This window comes from Podarcis muralis, chromosome 1 (assembly GCF_964188315.1).
Source record: "Podarcis muralis chromosome 1, rPodMur119.hap1.1, whole genome shotgun sequence".
NCBI classification, from domain to species: domain Eukaryota; kingdom Metazoa; phylum Chordata; class Lepidosauria; order Squamata; family Lacertidae; genus Podarcis; species Podarcis muralis.
Genome location: NC_135655.1, coordinates 90,088,617 through 90,115,432, shown reverse-complemented (window position 1 = coordinate 90,115,432; position 26,816 = coordinate 90,088,617). Strand labels below are relative to the sequence as shown.

Here is a 26,816-nt window from a genome sequence, read left to right as displayed (position 1 = left end):
GATCAACGTCTTGTATTATTTTTCAGATGCTTTGGGGCTGATAATGCCTGAGAACACTCTTAACAAATAATTCCTCTTCTGTTTGAAATGTTATTTTCTTGATAGGATGTGGTATTTTTGAATTATAAACCTGTTCACTTGCATGGCTATAAAGTGACAGGATTGGTGGACTCTCTCTCTCTCTCTCTCTCTCTCTCTCTCTCTCTCTGTGTGTGTGTGTGTGTGTGTGTGTGTGTGTTTCAAAAGTTGGGATTGAATGACTTTGGATGATTCCCTCACAGGTAGGTGAGATTGGCATCTGTGGAATTTATTGCCCTTTCTTTTCCTTCTCTGTGAACCAGTATCTGCAAGCATAACTGCTCTTCTTATCTCTTTTTCTTGGGTGACTTTCCTTATTCTGCTGCTCAGAAAGAAACTGCTGTGACATGCAATAGAATTATTTCTGACTTCCCATTTCCAGTCTTGTAGCATTTTTCATACACCAATGTGATCTTTACCTTTATAACGTATTTAAAACTCAATAGAAACAAAGTGACGGATTGAATATTCCAGCAACTCCAGAAGGAAATGTCCTGAGATGTTAGGTTCTAGCAGTGATTGCGGGCTCCATATCTAGCCTTCTCTGACCTGACAGATCTCTGTGATCATTAATAAATGTCTAGGAGACCAGGCTGGAACATTGTGATCATGTTAACCTAACACCACTCCTAACTATGCTTGACTTAGAACGAACCATGGCTTTTAATGTATTTTTAATCTCCTATTGGAAGCCGCCCAGATTGGCTGGGGAAACCCAGCCAGATGGGTGGGGTATAAGTAATAAATTATTATTATTATTATTATTATTATTATTATTATTATTATTATTGACAAATATGCACTGTAGGTTTGAAACTACAATTTGAAAACAGAAAGGAGAGGGAAATTGAAAAGGAAAAATGAGGAGAGAAGGAGGGTGATTGAACCCACGAGGTCCTTGCAATCTCCCAACTATAGTTAGGAGAACAGGAATTTTCCATCTGTACTGAATCTCCCTCTCTCCTGCCTTTTAACTTTTAAATCACACAAGATGGAAATGCATATTGGCTTTGCAGTGCAATCTTATGCATGTTTACTCAAAAATCCCATTGAGTTCAATGGTGTTGGGCTGCAGCCTTAGTCTTCTCAAAACCTTAATGAATCATCAGAACATGCATGAGAAAACTCAGCCCAAAAAACTACGTTTAGTCAGCAAAAGTTGATTGGGTGGAGATGGAAAGCAGAATGTAGACCACTCTAATAGGAGGCAGAAGGATAAGAACATCTTTTTGCTTCTATGTTTTGAAGAGCAGTAGCTTTGAAGAATGAATGAAGAAGCCACAGAAGCAATTACCATTCAAACTAGAGTCACAAGTCATCAGTGAAAGCTCCTTCAGTCTGACAGTAGACCTGCTAATTTGGAAGGTGTCTTTTTAAAATGTGCTGAAATGGGGTGGATTAGGAGGAACTGTGGGTTTTGTTCGAAGAAGAACTTGCCAGTGATGACAAGTATTTACTGTTCATATGAGTATTCAGTCAGAGGACCAGAGACATAGCTATAATGCTAAGAAGAAACACTGTCCTGGAAGTTTTATTGGGAAAATGGATTATAAGATTCCTCCCGCTGCCAGGTCATCTGTGAATGTGTACATCAGACCTGGTGACCATCAAGCACTTGGCTAGTTGTGAAGCCCTTCTGGAGCCTACATTCTGTTACCCAGGTGAATTTGTTCCAGATGCATATTCAGAACAGCAATCACCTCAGTATTTTAATATTAGGTGAACAAATGGTGAACCTAGTGGTTTTCTCTGGAAAACCACTTCCAGAGAAAGCCAATGGCCAAATTTTCACTGATTTCAATTGCAGGATAGCATCCTGGGTCTATATTGTGAAATACGCAAACAGAAACAACACATTGACTGTCCTGAAATCCTTAAATAACAACGTTGGTTGATACTAAAGATATTACTGAATAACAACATATTTACACGGAGTGTTTCTGTCCGGTTTGTTTCTATTAAGTTCCTCTCTTGCTGAGAAAGCATGAAAAGACTCAGCCACTCAGATTATAGTTTTGTTTTCTCCTTTTTTCTTTTTCTTTTTCTTCCTCCCTTTCTCTCTTTTCTTCCTGTGATCACTGCAGTCGTTTCTGGGGTTGGAGTGCAGATGGGCTGTCGAAGCACCCCCCTCCCCTTTTTCAGCCTAACTCCATCCCCGTTGCTCCTCCTCACAAGACTTTCAGGCGCTCTTACTCTCCCAGGTAACAAGCTACCTGTTAATCCATCTTGTCTGAGGTGTCACAATGTTATTTACCTTTTGTCTCAGGTAGGGTGCTTTCCAAACAGATAGGTCTTGGAGAGGCAGAGACAGGCAGCAGCTCTTTGCTTTCTACTTTTTATCTGTGGAGAAATCTCCACTTCTCAGTTCCAGAAGCTTTACCTGTTCAGCCACCACACCGAATTGTCAGAAACCATTCCTATCTCTTCCTTCATTCCTTCTGCTGGAAGCACTGCAGTAAAGGCAACGTCAGGCAAGCAAGTTTCCCAGGGTAACACACCTTAGCCCACTTCCCCGTTGTGCAGTAAAGCCTGGGGTAGAGTCTTGCGATAAACCACCCAGAACACCAGAAGCACGGGGAACGTAACTGAAGCATAGATGAGTTGCTGCTGGAGAATTACATTGCCTTGACTACCAAAGGGGAAAATGGGTTCCTGGCATCATTGGGCGGTGTTGGGAAATACCATGTTGTCTCTCTGCATTTAGCGTTGTGCTTCCTAGTCTTTCAGCTGCACCGGGAATCAATATTCACTTGGGTACATAGGGGCTGGATCACACGTTACACGGCATGTTTGCTGTGTGTATCCTGATGTGGGTGGGGGCAAATGTCTGTGCATCTTAGGCATGCTGGTCATGACATGAACCAGCTTGGCCATGGCTTCCTGGCATGTATTCTGCAATCTGTGGAGAAGTATATATCAGCCTTTCGCAATTCAATTTGCCATACAAAAGGCAAGCACTGTTTTGCTGCATTAAATATGAATTGGCCCTAGCTGCTGTATAGTCTGTGCATAGTCACTAGCCTCAGTTAAATTGGAACCCAGTAAATAAAGCTGGGATTCCGCCAACTGGGATTGCGGCAGCTCCCTCACTGCTGGAGCAGGCTGGGGAAACGGCACAAACTATTCCCCATCTTCATCATGGGTATAGTAGCTTCTGGCTGGATCAAGGCAAGTAAGATTAGCATTCTGTTCAGCCCCCTTTTTAACTTGACAGTGTCTCCTCTCAAATTACACCGCTTTCTGAGGATACACACTGAACTGAATGCTTGCCTCAATTGGGGAACAGCCATAGCTCAGTGGTAGAGCATGTGCTCTCTGTGCAGAAGGCGCAAGGTTCAATCCATGGCATCTCCAGTTAGGGCTGGGAAAGTCCCTTGTCTGAAACCCTGGGATGCTGCTGCCAGTCAGTGTAGACAGTACTGAGCTAGATGGAGCCAATGGTCAGGTTTGGTATAAGGCAGCTTCCAAGGTTTCTATAAGCATCCAGCTCTCCTTGCAGAATAAATGAACAATGAGAACACTGGAACAGATAGATTGCATTCCCAATTAGTTTACTGGGCAAAGACTGCAGTAGTACTGTACGACAGATCATTCTATTTGCCATTATGATACATTCACAGGCAACAGCTAGGAATATGAATAGCAATGGATATGAAAATGGGAATGAGGATTTTCACACAGGTCTAGATTCTGTCAGCCTGTAGAGAAAGAGAGGGGGATTGTTGATATTTAGAAGAACTCTCCTTCACCTTAGGGGCCAATCCTGGTTAACTTTAGGGAAAATGTTAAAAGCTCCAGAAACTGGTGAGCTCTGAATCCTAAAGACTGTGTTTGTTGGAGGCTGTGGCAGTTGGGAAATAATATTGTGACATCTGTAAAAGCCACGCATTTCTCCTCATCTCTTTGTTCACTTTGTAATTCTTCCAGTTTTCTGCATGAATCATTGTTTTCTATCTTGTATGATTGATGGGATATATTTGTTCTTTGTAAATGGATGTTGTTCCATCTTGCACTTCTTTTTCTCTCTCCTCGTGTTATCTGTGTATCATACAATTCCTGTACTGCCTAAATGTATTTTATTGCACATGTGGTTACTCTTAAAAAAACAATATTCTAGAAATTGCTTTTCTTCCTTCCTTCTTTCTTCCTTTGGCTATTTTGTAACGATTCATTCTTAGGTTACAAAAATAGGTTCTTCCCTTGTGGATTTTGGATGCCACTGATATTTTAAGGCTGCAGATAAAATTCCATTCCATGATACAAGTTGTATGACATAACCCACACATTTGTGTAACTGTGCTCCACAGATGTTATTGTTTTAGAATAGAAACTCTGTCTGAATTGACTCTATGAGCAGCTTTAGCTACTAAGTGTTAGTAGGGGTGGTTTGTTTATTTTTAATAGCCAACATCAACCTTGTTTAGAAAAGCCCTACTTCTAAAATAATGTCACCCCACCCACTTTTATTCTCAACAGACTAATAAACGAACTGATGCAAATAGTGTTTCCAGTAGATGCAGGCTATTATTGCGTGCATGTGCAACAGTATAGAATGCGATAAACAAAAATCCTGCCTTGCCCTGAGAGGCTTATAATCTAAATTTAGACCCAAGGAGGAAACAACAGGGAGAGAGGCACATAAGTAGAAAGAGGAGAGCCAAGAGTTGCAAAGGATGCGTGTGAGTGGGTGTCAGTTGCTTATTCTTAAGTTTTCTATGTACTGTATGACTATGGGGGGGGGGGGTTATACAAGAAACGTCACAGAAGGAGTGGATTTTTAGCTACAGCTGGAAGGGAGATAGCCTACTTCTTCACACAGAGCATAGTTAAACTATGGAACTGGCTCCCACAAGTGGCAGTGACAGCCGCCAACTTTGATGGCTTTGAAAGAGGACTAGGCAAATGCATGCAGAATGAAGCTATCAGTGGCTACTAGCCACACTGGCTGTGTTGCGCCTCCACTGTCGGAAGCATTATGCTTCTGAACGCCAGTTAGTGGGTATCACAGATGTGCTGTTGCTCTCGTAGACAGCTTGCAGGCTTCCCATAGGCATTTGGCTGGCCACTGTGAGAACAGGATGCTGGCCTGATCCAGCAGGCTTGTCTTTTGTTGTTGTTGCTGCAGCTCTGCCAGTGAGTACTGGGGAGGACTGCTCCCCCTTAAAGCCCATTTTCCACCTTGGGCCTGGGGGCAGGCCCATACTCACCGCCACAGCTTATAAGGCTCCAAAGAGGCCTGGGGGGTGGGATGGATGTTTAGTCGGGTTTGGGAAGTTGTTTAATTTTGGTATGTTTGTAACTTTTACTGTTTTTGGTTTTTATTGTTTATTGTTTTTTGTATAGGTTTTAATTTGATTTTAAGGGGAGGGATCAGGACTGCCTGGGAGCCAACAAAATGGCTGGGGCAGGTTCCAGGGGGGGGGGGTGCACTGGGACAACCGATCTCAGTGATCATGGGCAGGAGGAGGAGTTACGCTAAGACCAGACCATGTCATTACCGAGGAGGCAGGTTTAGTCGTTGTTTGAGGACTATCCCTGCCGCTGGGTCTGCTCTTGACTGGACGGATACTGGAATCAGCAAGGGATACCCACATGACCTGAAGGTGCTGCTGTGCAATGCCAGGTCAATGATTCATAAGACTACTGCCATCCATGACTTGATCGTGGGCCATATATGAGAATGGATGAAAAAATCATTCATATTAGAGACCTAAAGATGCTACAGTTGGAGGAGCTAAGTGTTAAGAAATCATTGTGCCAGTAACAAGTTGAAAATTTCTAGAAGGTTCCAGAGTTTTTTCCTTGAATGTATGGGAGTGGCACTCTGAGCTTAATTAGCATCAGCTAGAAGTGCAAATAAGAAGACCACTTGGTTTGGTTTTTGCACATGCCTGTTCCTGTAATTTATGAGGTGCTGGAGATAAGACAAGACTTTTGTTTGAAAGTGTACTGTTAATTGCTGTTTATGTTAACAGTTGAAAATATATATTGCTATCGTAATGCTTGTACCCGGTCTGGGAATAAAATCTTCCCTGTTTAGGGAAGTTTTTAATGTTTGAAGTTTTATTCTGTTTTTAATGTTCTGTTGGATGTTGCCCAGAGTGGCTGGGGAAACCCAGCCAGATGAGCGGGGTTGTTGTTGTTGTTGTTGTTGTTATTATTATTATTATTTATCTCTTGACTGAGACTTCACAGAGTTTGTGCGTCATCTCTGAAACAACAACTTTGTCATTGTTCATGACTTCCGTGAGAGAGAAAGAAGATAAACTCTGCTAAACAGTTTAAAAGAGGTTTTACCTAACCACCAGTGTCTGCACAGTGAAAGTGTGTGGACGGTAACCTCTAATATTAAGGTGGTAGTTGGGGTCTTGGGTGTAGAGCAGCCTTGGGTATAGTGAGCTTGTGAAAGCCCAATGAAATCTAAGCACTGAATGCCCAAGCCCTTAGAGATGTGGGACTGGATGAAGGAAGTAGAGATCTGGAAAGTGAGTCTATGTTTGGATGTCATACAATTTGATGAAGCTGCCCAAAGCCAGAACATAGAGAGATTAAGAAAAGTCCCAAGAAAAGGGGAAGGGATGCTGCTGAAAAGTTGTGATGGGTAGGAAGAGAAGCAATCAGCTATATGAAAGGCAACATAAATCAAGGAAGGTAAGGTCAAAGGCTGTGTACACACCATGCATTTATAGCATACTCCTACCCTCAAAGAATCCTGGGAACTATAGTTTATCCCTCACATACCTTCTATTCCCTGCACTCTTAACAAGTATAGCAATCAGGATTTTGAGTGTGTGCTTTAAATGTGTGGTGTATACGCAGCAAGAATCCAGAGACCTTCAATTTTGCTGGTTAGAGAGAGATGGTGTAGAGACTGCATGAGCAAATAGCACGTTTCAAGACTTTGGAGGTAAAAGATGGAAGGAAGATTGGTTACAGAATGAGCAATTCTTTCAGAACACGGGAAATGGTGGCACATTTGAATATGATAGAGAAATAACTGGTGTAGAGAGAGAACTTGATTTTGTGGTAGACTGGGTAGAATAACGATGCAAGTGCTATTATAGGCAAATCCTAGATTCAACCATTCCACAAAATCATCCTAGCAAGACTTTCACTGTGGGTGGTGTAGACAATGCCAGGACGAGAAGCCCTTTATTTTTGCCATTTTCAGAATGTAAGGAAATTGATTCTTTTATGTATCTTCTTATCAGTGAGTTACAATCACATTTTCAAGTGGTTGAAAATTATGTTGTTGAAACTGATGGTGTAGTTGAAACTGACAGTGCAGTTGAAAGGGCTTTCATATTTGTTTGTTTTTCCACCACCACTGGCAGATCTTCCTTCCAAGTTTTTCTTTGTTCAGAGATTAGGTGTTGCCTTATGCCTGCTTTGCCAAAACACACCATGGACATTCAGTTCTGGTAGTGCTACTTGGGCTGGTGTTGCAGAGTTAGGGCATTGACAGAGGTCCAAGGATTGTATCTGTTCCCAGTATTCATGAAGCCCAGAGAACTCAGGAGACATAAATCTTGTCTTTGGTCCGCAGTTCTTTGAATCCCTTCCAGGAAGAGAAACTTCTAGACAATTGTCAATTGCTGAAACCAGAACGTTGTTCTGGTGAGGTGCCAGGCAAAATATGTTTCCATTTTGCGAAACATCCATTCAGCAGAGGTAATATGTGATGGGAGAATCTATTTGCCAGTTCTTTATTTCAGGCACATTTCTTTGGACTACACTATATGTGAAGGGGGCAGACACTTTTGTTCATTCACAGTGCTGCCCCCATCTTTATATAAAGCATCTTCTATTGAACCCTGACTGGAAACACAGGTAAAGTGGGGGAGGGGGAGCTAGGGTTCAGATCCTTTGCCCATGTGCATTTCTTGTTGTAAAAAATGAATACATGTACACTCTGCTTGATATGTGAACAGCGCACACCCATGAATGTTTTCCCCATCATGTCTAGTTTGGCTCTATATCTTTCCTAAGTTGAGGCATACCAGTGCAGAGAGAAAATTGCCATCTTTCACCCCTGTTTGGAAACGATGGGATTCAGTTCTCATTCCTTTCATTTTAGCAATGAATAGTCTCCAGCCCAAGAGTCATTGTACATAGCTGGTTCACACACAACACGAAGAGGACAGCATAGTGGTCACTGTGCCTGGTCCAACTACTGTGAGCTAATCCATGGTTTGGCTTAGTGTGTCATCCTAACCTGGACTGGTTGTTTCGTGCACTCCAGACAAACCGTGAACTAAAAGCCCAAGAACATGATCTGGTTACAGATCATGGCTTGTATGAAGTGAGACAAGCCATGAGACAAGATTTAAATGGCATGCTAAACAAAATGATGACTTAGTTCACACCAACAGGATTGCAGGAATGTCATTTCCCTTGCCTTGCTTTGCAATGTAAGATTGCAACCACCAGTGTGCCCTGCTTTCAAATGATATTCATAGTTACAGGGTTTTTATATGGAATGGTGGTCTGCCGGTGTCCCTGGTAATATTCAGTCACATATACTCTAGTATTTGGGGCCAAAGTTCCCAGTGAGCATTAGAGAAAAGCAGGGCTTTGCTGATAGCTCCCCACATTTCTTGCATAAATCCATTCCAAGTATTATATTGACGCAAACTGCGTTGGCATCAGTGATCACACTGGGCTACCTGTGACAGATCTGGATGATCCAAAGATGATCAAGTATCCAGTTGGGCCAAAGGGAAGCTGTTTCATATCTGATACTCCAGCTATGGTAGTAATAGACTTAAGCCAGCTTAAAATTTAGGTTAAACTAGCTTTCCTCTGGATATAACCAATTTATGTTAATTTAGATAATTTGACTTTGGTTTCTTGGAAAGCATAATTAAAAGCCCAAAAACTAGGTTTGTGTATTTCATACATTGTCCATGGTGCCATAAACTTTTCAGTTTCCATTATCACCGATGTGCATTTTTATTACTAACCATTTACCATACTTCATTTATTTGGAACTCAGATTGACTACATATGCTAGAATGATCAAACTTCATATGGAAATAATTGATTTTGATGTGCCTTTCGGTTGATGGTAGTATGAGATAATGCTGTTTAAATTTTGGCTGAAATTATTACTTTTAATTATTTCTAATATACAGTGAAATTGCTTCACTGAAAGGGCTGGTTGAGTATTCATGTTCGCCATATAAATGTAGTATCACAGTCAATACTTAGTTTATGTTTGCCAGGTTTATACCATCCACAGCCAACCTCTGAATCCCTGTTTTGGGGTCCTGAGTTCATGCCTTGTGAAAGTTAGCATAAGTTTTGAAGCTGAATCATGTGTCCCCAAGTGGGCTATATTATAGATCAAAATCAAGAAAACCACTCTTCGTTTTTAACATTCCGTATGTGTTTGATCTTCAGCATGTTGGATTACGACACAGAGAACTTAAATTCTGATGAAATTTACAGTTCCCTTCGTGGAGTCACAGAAGCAATTGAAAAGTTTAGTTTCCGCAGCCAAGAAGATCTAAATGAACCAATCAAGCGTGATGGAAAGAAGGACAGTGACATTGTAAGTAGGCTTCTGGGGAGATGAAAGGATGATGTTGATGAAAATGGTTAGCAAAATGTCGTGATTTTGAATAGTTTTCCTACAGGGAAAATATTTTCATGCCGTTTGACTTTGATAATCCAATGCCCTTTCTTAGCATTGAACTTCAGGAGTCAAATCTTGCAGCTTTTGCTCTCTTTGCGACCTTAGTAACTGCATCTAATGTAAGTCTTGCTAGTCTTAATTGCCCTTGTTCTCCCTGTTCCCACAGGTTTCTCGAGATGGCTGCTTAGCCTCACCAGCCACTGATGTGCGTGGAGGCAGTGATGTTGTGGAAGGGGGAAGGATGGCTCTTGATAACAAAACTTCCCTACTCAACACCCAGCCCCCGCGTGCATTTTCGGGACCCCGAGCCCGGGAGTATAACCCTTACCCACACTCGGATACTATCAGCGCCTATGACAAGAGTGCCCTTAAAGAGGCGGTGTTTGATGACGATATTGATCAGCTTCGGGACGGTTTGTTTTTGTTTTCTAAATTCCTGGACGATCCCCATTCTTGCTTTAAAATATGAATATTCCTATTTAATTGGTGATGAAATGTACTGGAACTTGCTTCTTGAGTTCAGTTTCCATCACCTCTTAGCTCATCTCTGCTAGAATATGCAAAGACAGTGAATAATATGAAATATGAAACTATTAATTGGGAAATCCTAGTCTTTAAAACTATAATATGAATATGTTCATTGGGTAAACTTAGTGTTTGCTTTAACATTTACGGTCTTTCCCCCTCATCACTTTGACAGGATAAGGCTGATGGGGTGGGAATGACAGGAATGTCATTGTTATTAGAGCCATTTCACATTTTCTGACAGCCCCTGGTAGTAGACCAGTATTCCATCTCTGTGTTTTAGCTTCAGCACATGAACTTGAGGGGGAGACAATGCATCCTTAAATAGTCGGGATCATGAGCCTGGAGACTGTACCTGGAGGCTGGAGCCTACAGCAGTCTGTGTGTGTGTTTGAGTCAGGGCCATAGCTCAGTAATAGAGCACAAGCTTTGCATGCAGAACATTGTGGAGCCAACCCCTCACATCTTCAGCTAGGGCTGGGAGAGACTCCTGCCTGAAACCATGAACAGCCTCTTAGGGCCATTGTAGGCAGTGCAAAGATGGATGGACCAATGGTCTGACTTGATGAATCCCCAGAACAGCTCAAAGTGGAAGGAGAGGGGAGATTATTCTATCAGGCTAGCAGAATGGTTTGCACTGACAGAAGAACATTTGCAACCACAACACTGAATTGCTCCCTAAGTATGTTAATGTTATAGATCAACGTGTATTGTAGCCAAAGGATGAGAGATAAATCATATTTATAGACGCTGTGAAGAAACAATGTGAATCTGTCTCATCCTCAACCATTTGCAGCAGTAGGTTCTGATTTGTCCTCATTGTGCTTTTCCTTTCCCCTTCTCAGTGCCCATTGATCATTCTGATTTGGTAGCTGATCTTTTAAAAGAGTTATCCAACCACAATGAGCGGGTAGAAGAACGGAAAGGGGCCCTTTTTGAGCTACTGAAGATTACAAGGGAAGACAACCTAGGAGTTTGGGAGGAGCATTTCAAGACCATTTTGCTGTTATTGCTGGAAACGCTTGGAGACAAAGATGTAAGCTATCAACATAGGATCCAATATCTTTTAGGGATCTTTCAGGTGACACACATTTTCTACAGCAAATGGTGCCAAAGGGTGATGTTTTCCCTTTATATGTGGCTATTGTTTAGATGGAGTGGCAATACTGTGGTGGTTTGCTATCATTAATGTTTCCCAGGAATTCAAAGAAACTGGAACTAGCTGCTTTGGACGGCTTCTCCAGAATACCTCAGACTGCTTTAAAAAAATGGTCCAAATCTGGTTTCCACCCCCCACCCCCTTAAAAAAAATTATCCATGTGTTCTGAGCAGCACTGGACAGTTGAGTCTCGCTGCTGTTTAAATTTCCTGTAATGCCGTCAAAGTAGCCTCATTCTGGGGCAAGATGTGAAATCAAAATGGCAGCCCCCAGCGTTGTTGCGCACCTTTCTGGTTGCCACCCCTGCTGCCAAGTAAGCCTTTTGGAGGAGGCGATCCCACCAGAGGGCATTTTACCCAGGGCTCCCTCAGACCTGGAGCTGCCCACACAACTAGATAGGAAGCTGAGAGAATAGGGGCAGATCAGTATGAACATGGATGGTTATGAATGCTAGCACTAAGGAATAGCCATGCCTTTTAAAAGCACTGTGTGATCATTGTTGCCCTTTGGGTGAACACAGTTGCTACTGCCATAACTTCATTTGTTTAAAAGATTTCTATCCTGCCCTTCAGCAAAGCCACCAGGTCAGTTTGCAAGAATGAGATGATGAAACAAATAGAATAATAGAAACTTCATTATCCTTCGTTCTATTTTCTTGTTTTATGAGAGGAAGTGGACATTCCAGCCTCTGAAATTTTCAGTTTGGTCATCACATCTTACCAATCGCCTTTGGGTTTCTGAGCACTGTACCAAAGCAATCAATGGAATCATTTCTTAGTTGTTGAGCAAAATGTAGTGGTGTCACCCAGCTTGCCTTGACAGCAGTATAATACAGCAACTAGGTAAACCAAAGGTAGCCAGACTTTAGTTTGTTGCACTTGAGGATATGGTCTGAACTTACAAAGGCCCTTGGCTTACATTTCACAGGCAAATAACTGACAGCATTCAATATTATGCCGGCTGGTTTCCATCTCCCCCACCCCCTGGCCTACCACCACAAAATAAAAACTGAAACACTAGCACTTCACCAGTGAACATTTACTCAGTTGATATGAAGTATCTGAAGTAGTGCCCATGGTTTTGCCTGTTTGAAATGCCATCAAACTATTATTCTGAAAGCAGCAGTTTGTTGCATGCCAGTTATTGTTTGCTATTAGTGTCTACCAGTTATTGTTGTCATAGATGCGTCAGAAGATTTATTCAGGGTATGAGTCATGTTCTAGCCTGTGAACTGAGCAGGTGAATACTCAAAGCATCAGGATGTACTGAAAAAGTTCAGCCAGGAGCAAGTTAAGCTCAGTGCTCCTCTGTTGAAACCGTAGGCACTGTTTGGAATGGCCGTCATCCAAACGCATAACTCAACAGTTATATAACTAGAGCAGTTGTTCCTAGTATTCTTGTTTGTAACATCAGTAAATGGCAAGGCTGGGGTGGAAGTACACCGAAGGACAAGAACTGTGATAGAAATGCTGGATAGATTTATTGCAATATAAAATAGAACAGTACTTGGGTTTGCTATGCTTAACAATAGTTGTAGCTCTTCTGAATGCAGTGAGACAAGAGGAGTACCAACTTATCGTAACTGAATTTCAGTAGGCAATGTGTTGGATTTTATTTTTGGTATTAACATGCATTTAAGAAACATACAGGATCAGAACTTTGCATATCTCTTCTTGAGATTCTCAACAATGGGTAGCTGAGATAAAGTGACCCACAGAATATAGAATCTAGAAAATCCCAGCCTTCATTTTAAAACAGAATCTGCCTCTTATACTTGAGTCAATACATTTAAGAGCATGGTGACAGCTCAGAAACTAAAAGGTACATGAAAAGTCAAGTTATTTCCCACCCACCCAGTGTTATGGATTATAATTCTTTTGTGTTTTGTTCAAATGTTTTAAATTTTGGGGGGTTAACAGACACAGAAGCAGAATATAATAATTCTGCATATAAATTGCTCACTGTTAGGTAGCATTTACCTAGTTCTCAGATATATAACTGAATTTTGCAAAGGAGTTGAGACCCATGATGTGTGGTTTTGAGGGATCCTCATTGCTAAGCAAGTGCCTCATAATCCTAATGCTCCCCTTTTCTTGGTCTAAAAGATTTCTCCCCAAAATAGAAACTGTGCCAGTCCTAGCAATACACACTTTATGCTAGTCATTTTGAAAAACTAAATGATCTCTTCTCCAACATGTGCTTCTTCTTTTGATTTAGCACTCAATAAGAGCCTTGGCACTGAGGGTGTTGCGAGAAATCTTGAGAAACCAGCCTGCAAGGTTTAAGAACTATGCTGAACTAACTATCATGAAGACTCTGGAAGCACATAAAGATTCTCACAAAGAGGTGAGGTGGCTGTTTTGTTGCTGTTGGAGAAGCTCTGTTGTCTAGGGCTTGTTGGCAAGAAACTCATCTCAGCCCTCTTAATGGTCAAAGCTTAACTTCAAAGGCTGACAGATATTTCTGTGCCTGTTCTACATAAAACAAATTGTAGTAGACAGGAACCTAAATGCCAAGGAAAAGTATTAAAATAGAATGGGTGGCGGTTAATGCTAATACTACTCAGGGTAGACTCATTAAAATTAATGGAGATTAATAGCAGGGGGTCAACTCTGAGTACAACTGTGTACTGTAGGGTTACTTTAAAGTAACATCTGAGGCATTTTATAGAGAAATGGGGGTGGGGTGGGAATAGGATTCTTGGCCGCAAAATGGGAGTAATAGGCAAACCAGGCTACAGGAGACAGCCATGTAACCCGTGCAGGATTATAGCTTGAAGCACAAGGTGGCATTATCCGGTTAAGCAAGCAACATGGGAACAAAATGTGTAAAGACTGTCTTAAAAAGGAGGACCAGAAAATATTTAATCCGTTTAATAAATCAGCATGTCTGTACTACACTTTCTTGGAACCAGAGTCTCCACATGACACTCATTTTTTTGTAACAGCATTTAACAGCAGTTGTAAACTGATTTCCAGATAAAGCAGCTGGACAAAACATTTTGTTCTGAAGGAGTGCCTTTATTGGCAGGCATCTCCCAAGCACACATTCTTTTTGATTCACCTTGACTCTGTGCCCTTGTTGGGTCCCCCCCCCCCTTCTTCTTCCCCGAATCACCTCCACAAGTGAGTGGAAAAGCTTGTCATCTCCCAAAGCTTTCTCCGCCGGTTTTTCCCCTTTTTGTCTAAAACACAATTGTGTACAATTTGTGTACACAATTTGTGTACAATTGTGTCACAGAGTATCAAAATTATGTATAGTGCTTAAATTGCTTCAAACTCTTATGCTCTCATTGCCACTTGTGTGCATTTGTGAATATATAAAGCACCAACTTTTGAGCTATCAATAAGTATAGACGTGCATCCCGCTCCAGAAATCAATGTATGTGTTCAGATGTGTGCAGGCATATCTTGTGGGTGGTTGCATTCATTACAGTTGTGGAAAGTGCAAAGAAAGGTAGATATAGACTCAGTACTGAAGAGCTCAGTATGTATGTTTAGCTTAGTTGTACCTTTTGTGGGTGAGAATCAGTCCTCCAGTTCCTTTTTCCTATGGAATTATGGATTTTCACTTCACCTTCATGTTGAACTGGTGGAATTTGCTAAAATAGTTGCCCTTTTTAAAAGTAAAAAGCAAGTCAAATATTTCAGTTCTGTCACTTGTAAAAATTACGGGTGCCATTGTTTCTGATGAATGTACCTGTCATCCTTACAGGAATGGGTATTTATAGATATCTGAATTACCAAAATATTTAATTATTTTTAATGTGTATTTTTGCGAAATCTTAAACATATACCAAACAGTCTGCACTTTCTTAAGCAAAAAAATGCGTGTACAGTCATTAAACCTTCATATTACTTTGTCCTATTTGTGTGGCAAACAATCTTAGTTGTTATACAGTGAAATGTACATGTACAGAATAAATGTATATACAGCCTTAGAATTATATTAACCATGTTACAGTGTGACAGTGCAGGAAAACACACTGGTACTAAAAGGTCTGGTATCTTAACTTGAGGAAAATATAATATTGAACAAATTAGTGTATATCTGAAACCATAATTGGTTCTTTTTATCATACATTATTTTATCATACAGCCTAATAAATTTGCTTCAGATGTGGAGAGGATGGATCAAACAAATCATTTTGTCTCATAAAGATACCTAAACTTAATTTGCTTTTCCTCAAACAGTCACATAACAAATACTTTCAATTCATTACGCAGAGCATATCTGGGGCTGTCTTCAAGCCCCAAAATACAGAGTATACAAACCTAAGATAAGTCAGTGGCTTCAGAAAGCTGTGAGGTCCACCTTTCTTCTTAATGCTACCTTCAGCTATACATTATCCTGCAGTGTTTGTTTCTTCTGGTACATTTCATAAGCATTAAAATAAAAAATTGGGAAGGTCCTGCCATGTCTAGCATTGTTGGCAACTGTGTGTCTCAGGACGCAAGGCAAGAGTGTCATCAGGAGTAAACTCAAACCATTCAAGAGTTACAACACCTGCTGTGGCTGTAGAGACCGATACAAGAGAGATATGTTTTATTGCAGTTGGGGCAATACAGAAAACCGCATTTTGTGACTATCACCAATCTACTACATGTGTACATTCAAAACGCAGTCTCTAACATCAGTACAATAACCTAGTTCTAGAGGACTGCTGGGTCATGCTAAGTTTTAGATATAGAAATGTATGGGTTTTCTGTGCAGTACTAATCTGTAAAATGTAAATCTCTCTCTCCCCCCCTCCCCAAATTCTAGGTTGTGAGAGCTGCTGAGGAAGCTGCTTCCACTCTGGCCAGCTCCATCCACCCTGAGCAGTGCATCAAAGTGCTGTGCCCCATCATTCAGACAGCTGACTATCCAATCAATCTGGCTGCTATTAAAATGCAAACTAAAGTCATTGAGAGGATCTCAAAGGAGTCTTTGCATCAACTTCTTCAAGACATTATCCCTGGCCTGTTGCAGGTATGCTACCCTGAATGAACGCATTTAGTCCGCACAAACCAAGTATTATTTAACATTTCTTCTGACTTATGGCAGGTAGTAAGAGCCACTCGTATGTTATATATGCATAATTTTTAAAAATGACTTTCCTCGTTTATAAAACACATGCATTGTCTCTTTCTTCAGGTTGTGTTTTCTATCCTGTTGTTTTGAGTTTGGAGTATATATGGAGCTAGCTGTCAGTTTAGTTCTGTCTTCTAGTATCCCTTTGGCAAAAATGAATCTGCCTCTTTTGTCTTTTAGCACTGTTGTGGCTTTAAAATTCTGTTTTCATGCAGAGTATTATGGCTTCTGGGGACGCGGGTGGCGCTGTGGGTAAAACCTCAGTGCCTAGGACTTGCCGATCGCATGGTCGGCGGTTCGAATCCCCACGGCGGGGTGCGCTCCCGTCGTTCGGTCCTAGCACCTGCCAACTTAGCAGTTCGAAAGCACCTCCGGGTGCAAGTAGATAAATAGGGACCGCTTACCAGCGGGAAGGTAAACGGCGTTCTGTGTGCTGCGCTGGCTCGCCAGATGCAGCTTGTCACGCTGGCCACGTGACCCGGAAGTGTCTGTGGACAGCGCTGGCTCCTGGCCTATAGAGTGAGATGAGCGCACAACCCTAGAGTCTGGCAAGACTGGCCCGTACGGGCAGGGGTACCTTTACCTTTACCTTTATTATTGCTTCTACCAGGTGTAACTCTTGCTGATTGAAGCTGGCTTCCTTAACAGTTGCTTCCTTTGGGTGGATTTTGTGGTATGAGTAGAGTCAGTGGGGCGGTGGGGTGTGTGCGCGCTAGAGGGTGAGGGGGTATGGATCTAAGGCAGGTGTGTTGCCTCCAGATGTTGCTGAACTACAACTCCCATCAGCCCCAGCAAGTACAGTCAATGGCTACTAGGTACAATGGGATTTGTAGTTCCCCACACCTATTCTAAATGTCCCAACTTGCCCCCAAACCCTCACTCAGCTATATAGCACCTCCCTGGTTTAGTTTTGACAGTGTATGTTCTGGAACTATGTTTTCTTCTATTAGTCTTTTTAGGGATGTTTTGGCCCATCAGCCCCAGTCAGTATGGCAGATGGTCAGGGATGATGGGAATTGTAGTCCACAATACCTGGAAGGCATCGCATTGGCAACTCCTATACAGTCTGGGTCTGGTATATCTTAGGAGAGCCCCTGTTGAACTCTCTCCCTCTCCTTTACGATCTACTGGATAAGCCCTGCTTAAAGTTTCTGAAAACTGGAAGAAACTTATTTTATTGGCTGTGTTATGAATCACTTATCCATGCAGTGTACCATAAAGATAATTTAAACACTAAGAATACACAAGGTTGCTATGGTTAAAAAAAAGTTCGTTTGCAGTTGTTGCCTTTCACGCATCTCACAGGATAGTTTGATGTCTAAATATATGCTCCCGCCTGATCATTTCCTGGCGCTTTCTCAGATTATTTGAAGATAGGCTCTTTCATCTGCTCTCTCCCACCCTCCCACAGCCAGTAGCCTGAGATGGCAGTTGGTTGAGGGAGGAGCCAGTAAGCTGGAACCACCATTGGGAGCTACAGGTCAGGCAGGTCTCATGACTTTGTTTCTCCTTACCTCAGGGCAACCTGGTTGTTTTTTTTTTTTAAGAAATAAGAAATAAAAAGTAAAATAAAATCAGTTTGAGGACTTTTTCTGGTTTTGGCCATGATTTGGAATTATTTAGCTAGAGATACTTATAGGGTCTGGCCTGCAATGTTTTTGGTTTTTTTGTTTGGCCATTTTAAGGTTCTCTTGTGATTTGGTTCCTGAACAATTCAGATTAGTACCATATTTATGATTAGGGTTTTGTTTTTTTATGAGTATAATAAGAATATATCAGCCAAAGTGAATTGTGTTCTCTTGACCCAAGCCTCCAATAGCATGGCGAAGTTGGCAGCTACGTTTTATGGGTTCTCTTTCCTCTGAAAGTTACTAGACACGTTTTTTCTTGTACAAAGTCAGAGGCACAGCCATGTGTTTGAGGCGGACAAGAACCACGTTATAAGCAGGAAACTCTGGCAAGAGTTCCACCTGACTCATTCAGCACCCCTGGTTGTTGTATGGCGCACATGATGTCAAGGCGTATTCAGAAACAGAGGTTCTCCCTCCCTCGGCGCAGCTGACTCTCTGCTTGAAAGATTATTGCGGCAATGTTCTTCCACACCTTTGTGCCCTCAGATGGCACATAACCATCATGAAAGCAGAGTGCTGCTTTAAAATGCTCTACTGGCTCTCTCCCCCACCCTGGTTGAATCAATATTTTGATGCGTATCACAGACACAACTGCCCTCATTCCTGGTATCAGACAGTTGTGAAAACGGGACTGTGTGTTCTCCCCTCTCACCTATCAGTGCACTGAAACTGGCAAGTTTTGCTTTCTTGTAAATGTTGGTCACACTTTCTGAGCTCCCAAGTTCTCATGAGTGATTTACTACACCACACAGTTTGCAAAACAAAGGCGCTGGTTCCTTGGGGAGGTTACAGTTCATTTGCCGTTGTGTCCTAAGAGGCAAATTGAACTGTTACATGCAAATATGTGCTGTGAAGGTGATTTTTTTTTTTAAAAAAATCAAAACCCCAGGAGGGACAACTTTGAAAATTGGCCTGTGAATGAGAAGTTTAAGTATCTCATGCTCCCCGCCACTCCTTTCACACGGCAACCTCTGAGGCTGCTTTTAATTTTTTAAAAACAGCCACCCTTTGGGTCTTTGTTATACACATTTATGTGTAATATACAGTTTAGCCCTGAAGTGTTCATTCATTCAGTTGGCCTTATCTGTTTTCCCGTAACTCCTGAGATGAAGCCTTCAGTCCAGTTGAAGGGGTGTCTCCAGATGTTGTTGGATTCCAGTTCTCATCAGAGCCGTGATAGCTTCCCAGCAGCCTGAAACAGCCTTTTCATTGGACTGAATACCTCCTTTTTTTGAGTTCATTAAGGTTTCAAAGATGCAGTTAAGTTAGGTGGTGCATTTGAGTGAACTTCCCCATCTGGATCTGTTCCCCAGGTTGTCTACTTGTTTTTGTCTGGAGGGTCGTGTTGGTTAGGGTGAGAGCTGCCCCCACTTGGAATTCTAGGTGTGGTGTGTCTTTTGCTCTGAGAGGAAAATCAATGAGCTTTTGGTGTTGCTCATTAAGATATGACCAGAGATTTAAAGCCATACAGTCGGTGTCACTTCCAGTGAGATCTGGCCATATAATGCCTGGCTATTGCATATAACCATGTTCAGTTCTGCGGAGGGCTAAAGCCCAGTGTTTAAGAACTTCAGGAGTTGTAGCAAAGCCAAAAGACCCTTTTGGCAGCAGAGTGAAGCAGAAAGAAAACTCTCTTGGGTGTTTCAGAAGCTTCCTCTCTCTGCAAGACCTGCGTTAGAAGGCGAGGCGAAACCCGGTGCCTGGGAGAGTCATTGGATTGTGTCGCATCTTTTACAATGTGACTCAAGTTGTTTCTCCTCAGTCATTTTAAAAATACTGTTTCATCATATTCACACAGTTCATGGAATAAAAACTGTTTTAAAAATAGCGCAAGGAAGGCATGGAGCTGTATAAGTCAAGCAAATTATTACCTTGTCAAGATGAAGTCAAATGTATAATTATAAAAAAGTTAATTTATAATTAACTTCACCCTTGTTTAGCATGATGTGGCCTGCCCTTTTATTCAGTTGAGGCCAGTTCGTCATTTTCTGGCTACAGCACTACATTGACTCAGACGGGGAGAGAATCTTAAAAGGCCAATATTAACCAAATGGTTGACGGCTACAGATGGCCACCTTCTTGCATAGTTTCAGTTGACGGGCAATAGGATTCTAAGTGCCTACCAAGTGGGTCATCTGAATCTGTCCTAAATCAAGGAGCAAAAAGTTGATTGCAGCCTGGAAACAGGGCCCAGGAATTTAACCCTAATTAGACACCTGCTCTAGAAATGAGAAATAACACCAGTATTTTTATACTTCTGCCTCATTTGTTATGAGGATTCTTGCCTTAGTCTTGCTTCATAAATACCATTCCCCTTTAGTGTCTGGCAACAGGAGAAGGGGTGGGAATATGGTCTGAAGATAGTTGTAGCCTTCTCCCAGCAGAGGTCACTCTGAGCCAAGGGCACAAGCAGACCAAAAGCTCTGTCCTTCTGCCAGGGCCTTTCCAGAAGCTGATTTTAGTGCAATAATTTCACAGCTGTGACTCAGTTGCTGTGTGCGATCCAGGCATCATTCTGCAATGTTTTGCTTCTGTTGAGACCACAATTTTTAAATCCCCCCACAGCTGGTTTCCTCTATTGGTAAAAAATCACAAATCTTTAAAAAGCAATGGCTTTTTGAAGTGGCTGAGCTCTTCCCAATGCTTGATGCTATTCGTTGTTGAGCAGTGTGAGTGATGCAGTGAAAAAGCACATTGCTTCAATAGGAGTAAAAGTTTTTTAAAAGCTAAAATGTAGTGTTCCCCAAACGGTGTGCATATTATGAGGGAGGCGGTGTGTTCTTTGGCACTAGTGATGTTACAGGCACTGTCTTATAGGAAACAAAGCACTCGCAAAATTGCATTTCATACAGCACCCACCTGAAGCATGCAAGTACCTCTCTTGTTTTTTGGGGGGCTTATTTTGATTGTAATCCAGCCAGCACTTCTCACCAGGGACCACTATTAGAAGAAATGCTATGAAGTATAAAGAAAACGTAGAAAAATAAAGAAGCTGGGGGGAGGGGGGAGTTAAAGGGGAAAACCTGAGGAAGCAATCTGTCTCTCTTGCGCACACACACACACACACACACACACACACCCCAAATAAAGGCAAGCGAGGTTTGAGCAGGCTCAGGGGCCACAGAATACGAATGTCTGGATGGGGCATGGTATGAAAAACAGTGGGGAGCAGGAATTGAATTGAGTGTCCTGGGAAAGGACATGGGTGACTGGGTGTAGTAACGCACTGCAAGATTTTGTTGCAGGTTTCGCCGAGTGGCTTTATTTTTAATTTTCAGTGCACTGTTCTATATCACTGAATTTTTTTCTTTTACAAAAAACCATTTTTAGCGTATTATAACTTAATAATCAATTTATTGGTCAGAATTTGTTCTTGGGTTTTTGGTGTTTTTTTAAGGTTAACCTTCTTCTCTGTACAAAGTTGATGTTCCTTTTACAAATGCAAATATAGGAACGCCTTCCCTGTCCCAGGCAAGTATGACTCAGCCTTCTGGGAATTCGTTACCGAAAAGGCTGCTTCCTGAAGTTGAATAACCTGCATTTCGATGGGTTAAGGAAGGGTTAACTGGTACTAGAGAGAAGCAGACCGCTGCCCAGTCCTTGGCTAATAAACCCACAGTATGAGCCCAACCTTGCATGCAGGGGGATTCTTGGGTGCTGGGGCTACCAGTTCTTTCCTGTGACCCATGGCCAACTGTGAGCCAGGCTGGTAACCTGCTGTCTATGGAGAGCTTATGTAGTTCCTGAAGCCATATGTCACTTTTCCTATTTATTCTGTTAAGTTTTGGGGCATGCCAGTTTCCAAGGGAAGGGAGGAGAGAAGGGGAACCCCCTTCCAGGTTGGAGAAATCTTGTAACAATGCTTGTTTGATCTGTTTTATATTTGCTTTATGATTTTCTTTTGCAGGCTATCTTGAAAATGATCTTTTTAAAATAATAATAATAATAATAATTGTGTTGGGACTAGGTTTCTCTGTGTCCCTGCATATTTTAATTGTTCTCATTTGAAAGTGTACTACAAACCCACTCCACTAGCTCCTAACCCTGAAGGAAGAGACAACTTGTGAAGAAACCTTTTGATTCTCATGACTCCTTTCGTTGTTTCCATCTAGGGCTATGACAACACAGAAAGCAGTGTTCGCAAAGCCAGTGTATTTTGCCTCGTGGCAATCTATTCTGTTATTGGTGAAGAACTGAAGCCTCACCTTGCACAGCTCACTGGGAGTAAGGTACGTGCGGCCTCTTGATTTTGAAACACATGCCGTTCCTGTAACTTTAAGCACAGTCAGTAGGCAAAATCAGGAGCCGTTGTTCCCAAGCATTTTGCTGGCTTCACAAACATTCAGGAACAGCACACTCCTATATGTAGTTGGTTACTGGCCTTTCAAGAGTGTATTTCGGCTAGTTCAAGATGGAGGAGCATCTGCCATATATGTTAGCCCGGAAAAGAGTCCCCTATAATATAAAATGGCCTTGCTCAGCCACAGCAGTGTTTGGGAGGAATCAATAGTTGTGGCACACACAAAATGGCAAAGTGACAGAATGGGCCTGGCAAGTTGATATGTTCCTCCACTGTATTCTTTTTGTGCAGGGACCAGCCATTTTATTCTATTTTTTATTAGTTGCCTCATAAAATAAATTTGCTATGCGTCATAAAAAACGAAAGTAAAATCATTGACAATAAAGCCATACGACAGTAAAAAAAAAATCCTCAGTCACCTTTCAATGAACTGCTATTCATTGAAAGAGAACAATTTGAAAATGATTCATAGATGGTACTTAACTCTGAGTAGGTTGGCTAAGATTTTTAAGACAGAATCAGATAAGTGTTGGAAGTGTAAAGAAGTGAAGAGAACGTTCTTCCACTTGTGGTGGACATGTAAAAAGGTAAAGGGGTATTGGGAAATGATTTATAATGAATTGAAAAAAATATTTAAAATTACTTTACCAAAAAAAACAACCAGAGTCCTTTTTGTTGGGGATAACCCAAACTGAAATTCCCAGGTGTCAGAAAAGACACCTGCAGCCCGTGTTTCGTTAGCCCCAAATGGAAAGTGAGCCAGGTCCCAACTAAAGAGGATTGGCAACATAAATTGATAGAATATACACAATTTGCAGATTTAACATATAGAATAAGAGCAAGAAGAACATACGTTTAAAGAAGATTGGAAAACATTTATTGAATATATGGAAAATAACTGTAAACAGCTGAAAACGCTGCCAGCATAAGATAAATTCAACAGAGTAAACAATTTTTGATGGATGTAAAAGTGGAAAATTGATTTGAACGGTTATAGTAAAATATGCAGGGATGTATGATATGTAAAATGAACCATGGAAAGAGAAGGGGGGAAGTCACTGGATATTTTAAAGTTTGTAAAATGTTTATCTGAAATTGTAAAACAGAAAATTTGGTGAAAATTACAACCATTGGGTGCCCACACTAAAGTCAGGGATCCATGAGTCACATTGAACTCAGTGGGACTTACTTCCAGGCTGACACACATAGGACTGCACTGTGAAAGACCCATTCTGAACTGGAAGCAAATTAATGAGGAGGAGTGGTGTTACTGTGTCTCCTTTCTTTCAGATGAAGCTCCTCAACTTGTACATAAAGAGGGCCCAGACCACCAACAGCAACAGCAGCTCATCTTCAGATGTTTCCACGCACAGTTAATGGAGATCTTTGGACATGCCTGTAGACATAGAAGCCATCAGCTGTGCCTCTCAGAGACCCTCCCCTCATCAGCACGCTCCACCCGCTGATGGAGGCCATGCAGATATTTATTGCAATCAGTATTTTTAGTCCTTTTAAAAGCTTTCTATGGTAGGATATTATTGTTACTGAATGTAAAGGAAGCAAGGCCTGGGTTGCAGTCTTCTTCATTTGAAAAAAAAAAAAAGGCGATAGAACACACCATGGTTAAACACACTGCAGTTATCCACTGACGTTTTGGGGGTCATACTTACAGTAGACTCGTTGAAATCAATGGGCTTAAGTTCATCATGTGAATTGATTTCAGTGGATCTGCCTTGAGTATGACATCTTGGATTCAGACCTTGGGTTTTTTATTAGGTTGTGCTTGTATCAGTCAAACATTTGACTAGTTCCTCCTGTTCCTCTAATTTCAGGAATGTGTCCTTGTTTCAGAGATGAGGTTAAAATTTAGAATGGCCTCACTTGGGGTTTTTTGGGAGAAAGCCCTACATTCTTTAAAAAAAAAAAAGGAAAGGAAACTAGGCCCCTCAACTCACTTTTTAAAATTATTACGGGGGGGAAACACCAACACAAACAAATTGTATAGTACCATCATCTGAGTGACACCGGTCATGGAAATTCCCTGGGAGATCTCAGCAAACTTGCAATGGTGCTGTTTATATAGGGCAGATGCACTTACCCTACTATAACCCATTTAAGACCCGCCTCTGTGTAGATGTTTCAATTATCTGATTATTATTTTTAGCACATGCTGAGAAACATTTTTTCAAAGTGAGAAAAAAGAAAAGAAAGCAAAGCTATATGCTGTGATATAGTCTTGACTTCTTACTCCAGAGGAGGTTCTACTTACTTGACAAAACTCATTCCTACTCTGTTTTTCATGGTGTTTTTTTTATTTTATTTATTTTAAAAAACGGAACTCTGTTCTGTTACAGTATTCGCTGGGGATTGAATTCCTTCTGTAATAATTTTATCTAGCTTTATGAAATCTGTTAGTATGCACTGAGCGTGAATGCACTGTAATATCTCTGAACTGGTTAAGTATCAACACTCACTGTCAAAGGAACTGACAACCTATCTCTTAGAAAAGATATGTGAAATGTGCTACTACTGCTGCTGCTTCAATCCTCAGTATGAAATTTGTACTTTCCAAACCTCGATTGGCTTTTGTAGGAGCTGCAACTCAGATAACCAGGCCTTCCTTTCTTAATAAAATACTGCTTTCGTTTGTCAACCAATGCTCCTTAGTGTGACACTTTTTCTGTTGCCACCTCCCCACCCAACCTTTGAGTACTCCAGGAGTTTGTCACCCCACCTCCCAACAACCACACAATCTGATTTTATTTATAATCTTGTTTTGTGTCTACTGTACATAGCAAATTGTTTCCCTTCTCTCTTAGTATTTCGGATATGACTCTGTTTCATTAGGGTAGTACTCAAAGGGCTAGGTAGTACCCAATCTGCACCAATCTGCTTTCTTAAAGCTATACAGTTGAGGGTGGGGTGGGTGTTTTCTTCCAGGCACAAGAACCCTTTGGCTACCAATCCATACATGCTGGTGAAGACAAATCTGCATGATGTTGGCGCTTAGCTGCCAGATTACGGAGGGCTCCTACCTTTTCTCAGCACTGTCCAAATGTCTGCAGCTGCCTTTTTACTTGCTGCCTCCTTACGCAGGGCTTTAACTTTTCAGACCTTTTGAAAGAAAGAGGTTTCTTTTTCTTTGTATTCTTCCCCATCTTCTCATCCCCCCCCCTTCCCTCGCCCCACACCCATTTCCCTCCTCTTCCCAGACCTTCATATCTGAGAATCCGCACAGAACAACCCTGCCTGCTGTTGGGTTGGGTTCGATGGAGATGTACATGCTTCCAGTGGGGCGCCCAGCGTCCCAGGGCATGAGCAAACAAATCAATGCAACCCCTTTCACACCATCTGAAGTACTGTAGGTCTCTTATATAGTCCTGCATCGACTGAGGCATGTGGCTTCCTTTTAAAAGGTACACTATGTGTGCTTGCCTGGATTACAGTACAACACAAGACCTTTTCTATCGCTTCCTAGTAGCTTCTCAATAACCTGTATAAGTAATGTAACTTGCAACGTTGTCATATAAATCTTCTTTCTACCACCCTCCCAGACCCTTTATTTATCAAGTGTAATAGTTCATATTAAAGGACAACAGAGAAATGTTTGTAGAATGCAGCAGGATTTTGCTAACAGTAATAATGTTTTAAATGGGAAGGATGGGCTTATAAAGCCACTCAAAACAGTCAGCCATCAGAAAAGAGTTTGTTGGCACAGTGTTCACGCGCATGTATTTAATTTCTATTTTTGGGTTGGTTATTTTCTTTTATTTCTTTTTTTGGGCGCTTTTGTCATGTTACATCCATATCTGTATTTATATCTTATTTGTTTCACTTTTGAGTGTATCATGGCAAATGTACAGATGTTTTTATGTTAACATTTACATGATAGAATTTGCTAAAAAATAAAATGAAACCTTTTGAGTTTGCCCTAGAATAAATGACAGTTAAATTTAAGTCCTTATGGGAGCCTCTTTGCACTACAATTTGGTCATGAAAGCAGGTGACCTCAGAGATGAACTGTCAGCACTGAAGCACGATTTTTAAAACCCCAAATTACATTTATTTCCACACATGTGACACTGTCCAAGGGTACACCCATTATAGTAGCATCGTATCCCTGTGCAGACGTTCATAGTTGGGAGGGGGCAGGATCATGACTGTGGCACCAAGTTCTGCCCTCTCAGTGCTCTATGAGACGCTTATCGAAGTTCTGAAACTCTGATATTAGTCCTTGCTTGCTAGGATAGAAGAGAAGGGTGTACAGGTGCATAGAAATTACTCTTCTGTACAAAGGCAAAATCATTGTATTGCTCACTTTTGCCTCTGGCTCTGCCCATCTTCAGAATGTGACCCACAGAAGGTTGCTCAGATGGGAATTCTGCCTTGAGCTAAAGAAATTCTTTTCCTGAC

At 41.5% G+C, this 26,816-nt stretch overlaps 1 protein-coding gene across 27 annotated transcripts in view; it reads left to right on the top strand.

Annotated features, from left to right (window-relative positions):
* Positions 1 to 26,360, top strand: part of CLASP1 (cytoplasmic linker associated protein 1) — a 162,930-nt gene extending 136,570 nt beyond the window's left edge. For 15 of the 27 annotated variants that reach the window (XM_077934696.1, XM_077934709.1, XM_077934699.1 and 12 more), the window contains 8 exons: positions 2,163 to 2,279; positions 9,481 to 9,631; positions 9,882 to 10,128; positions 11,086 to 11,276; positions 13,617 to 13,745; positions 16,164 to 16,370; positions 22,216 to 22,332; positions 23,694 to 26,360. In XM_077934696.1, the coding sequence (XP_077790822.1) occupies positions 2,163 to 2,279; positions 9,481 to 9,631; positions 9,882 to 10,128; positions 11,086 to 11,276; positions 13,617 to 13,745; positions 16,164 to 16,370; positions 22,216 to 22,332; positions 23,694 to 23,780 (1,246 nt within the window). In that variant the 3' untranslated portion in view covers positions 23,781 to 26,360. The remainder of the gene's footprint in view (positions 1 to 2,162; positions 2,280 to 9,480; positions 9,632 to 9,881; positions 10,129 to 11,085; positions 11,277 to 13,616; positions 13,746 to 16,163; positions 16,371 to 22,215; positions 22,333 to 23,693) is intronic. The other 12 variants (XM_077934720.1, XM_077934728.1, XM_077934738.1 and 9 more) reach the window with 1 other exon arrangement.
* Positions 26,361 to 26,816: the final 456 nt, after the last annotated feature.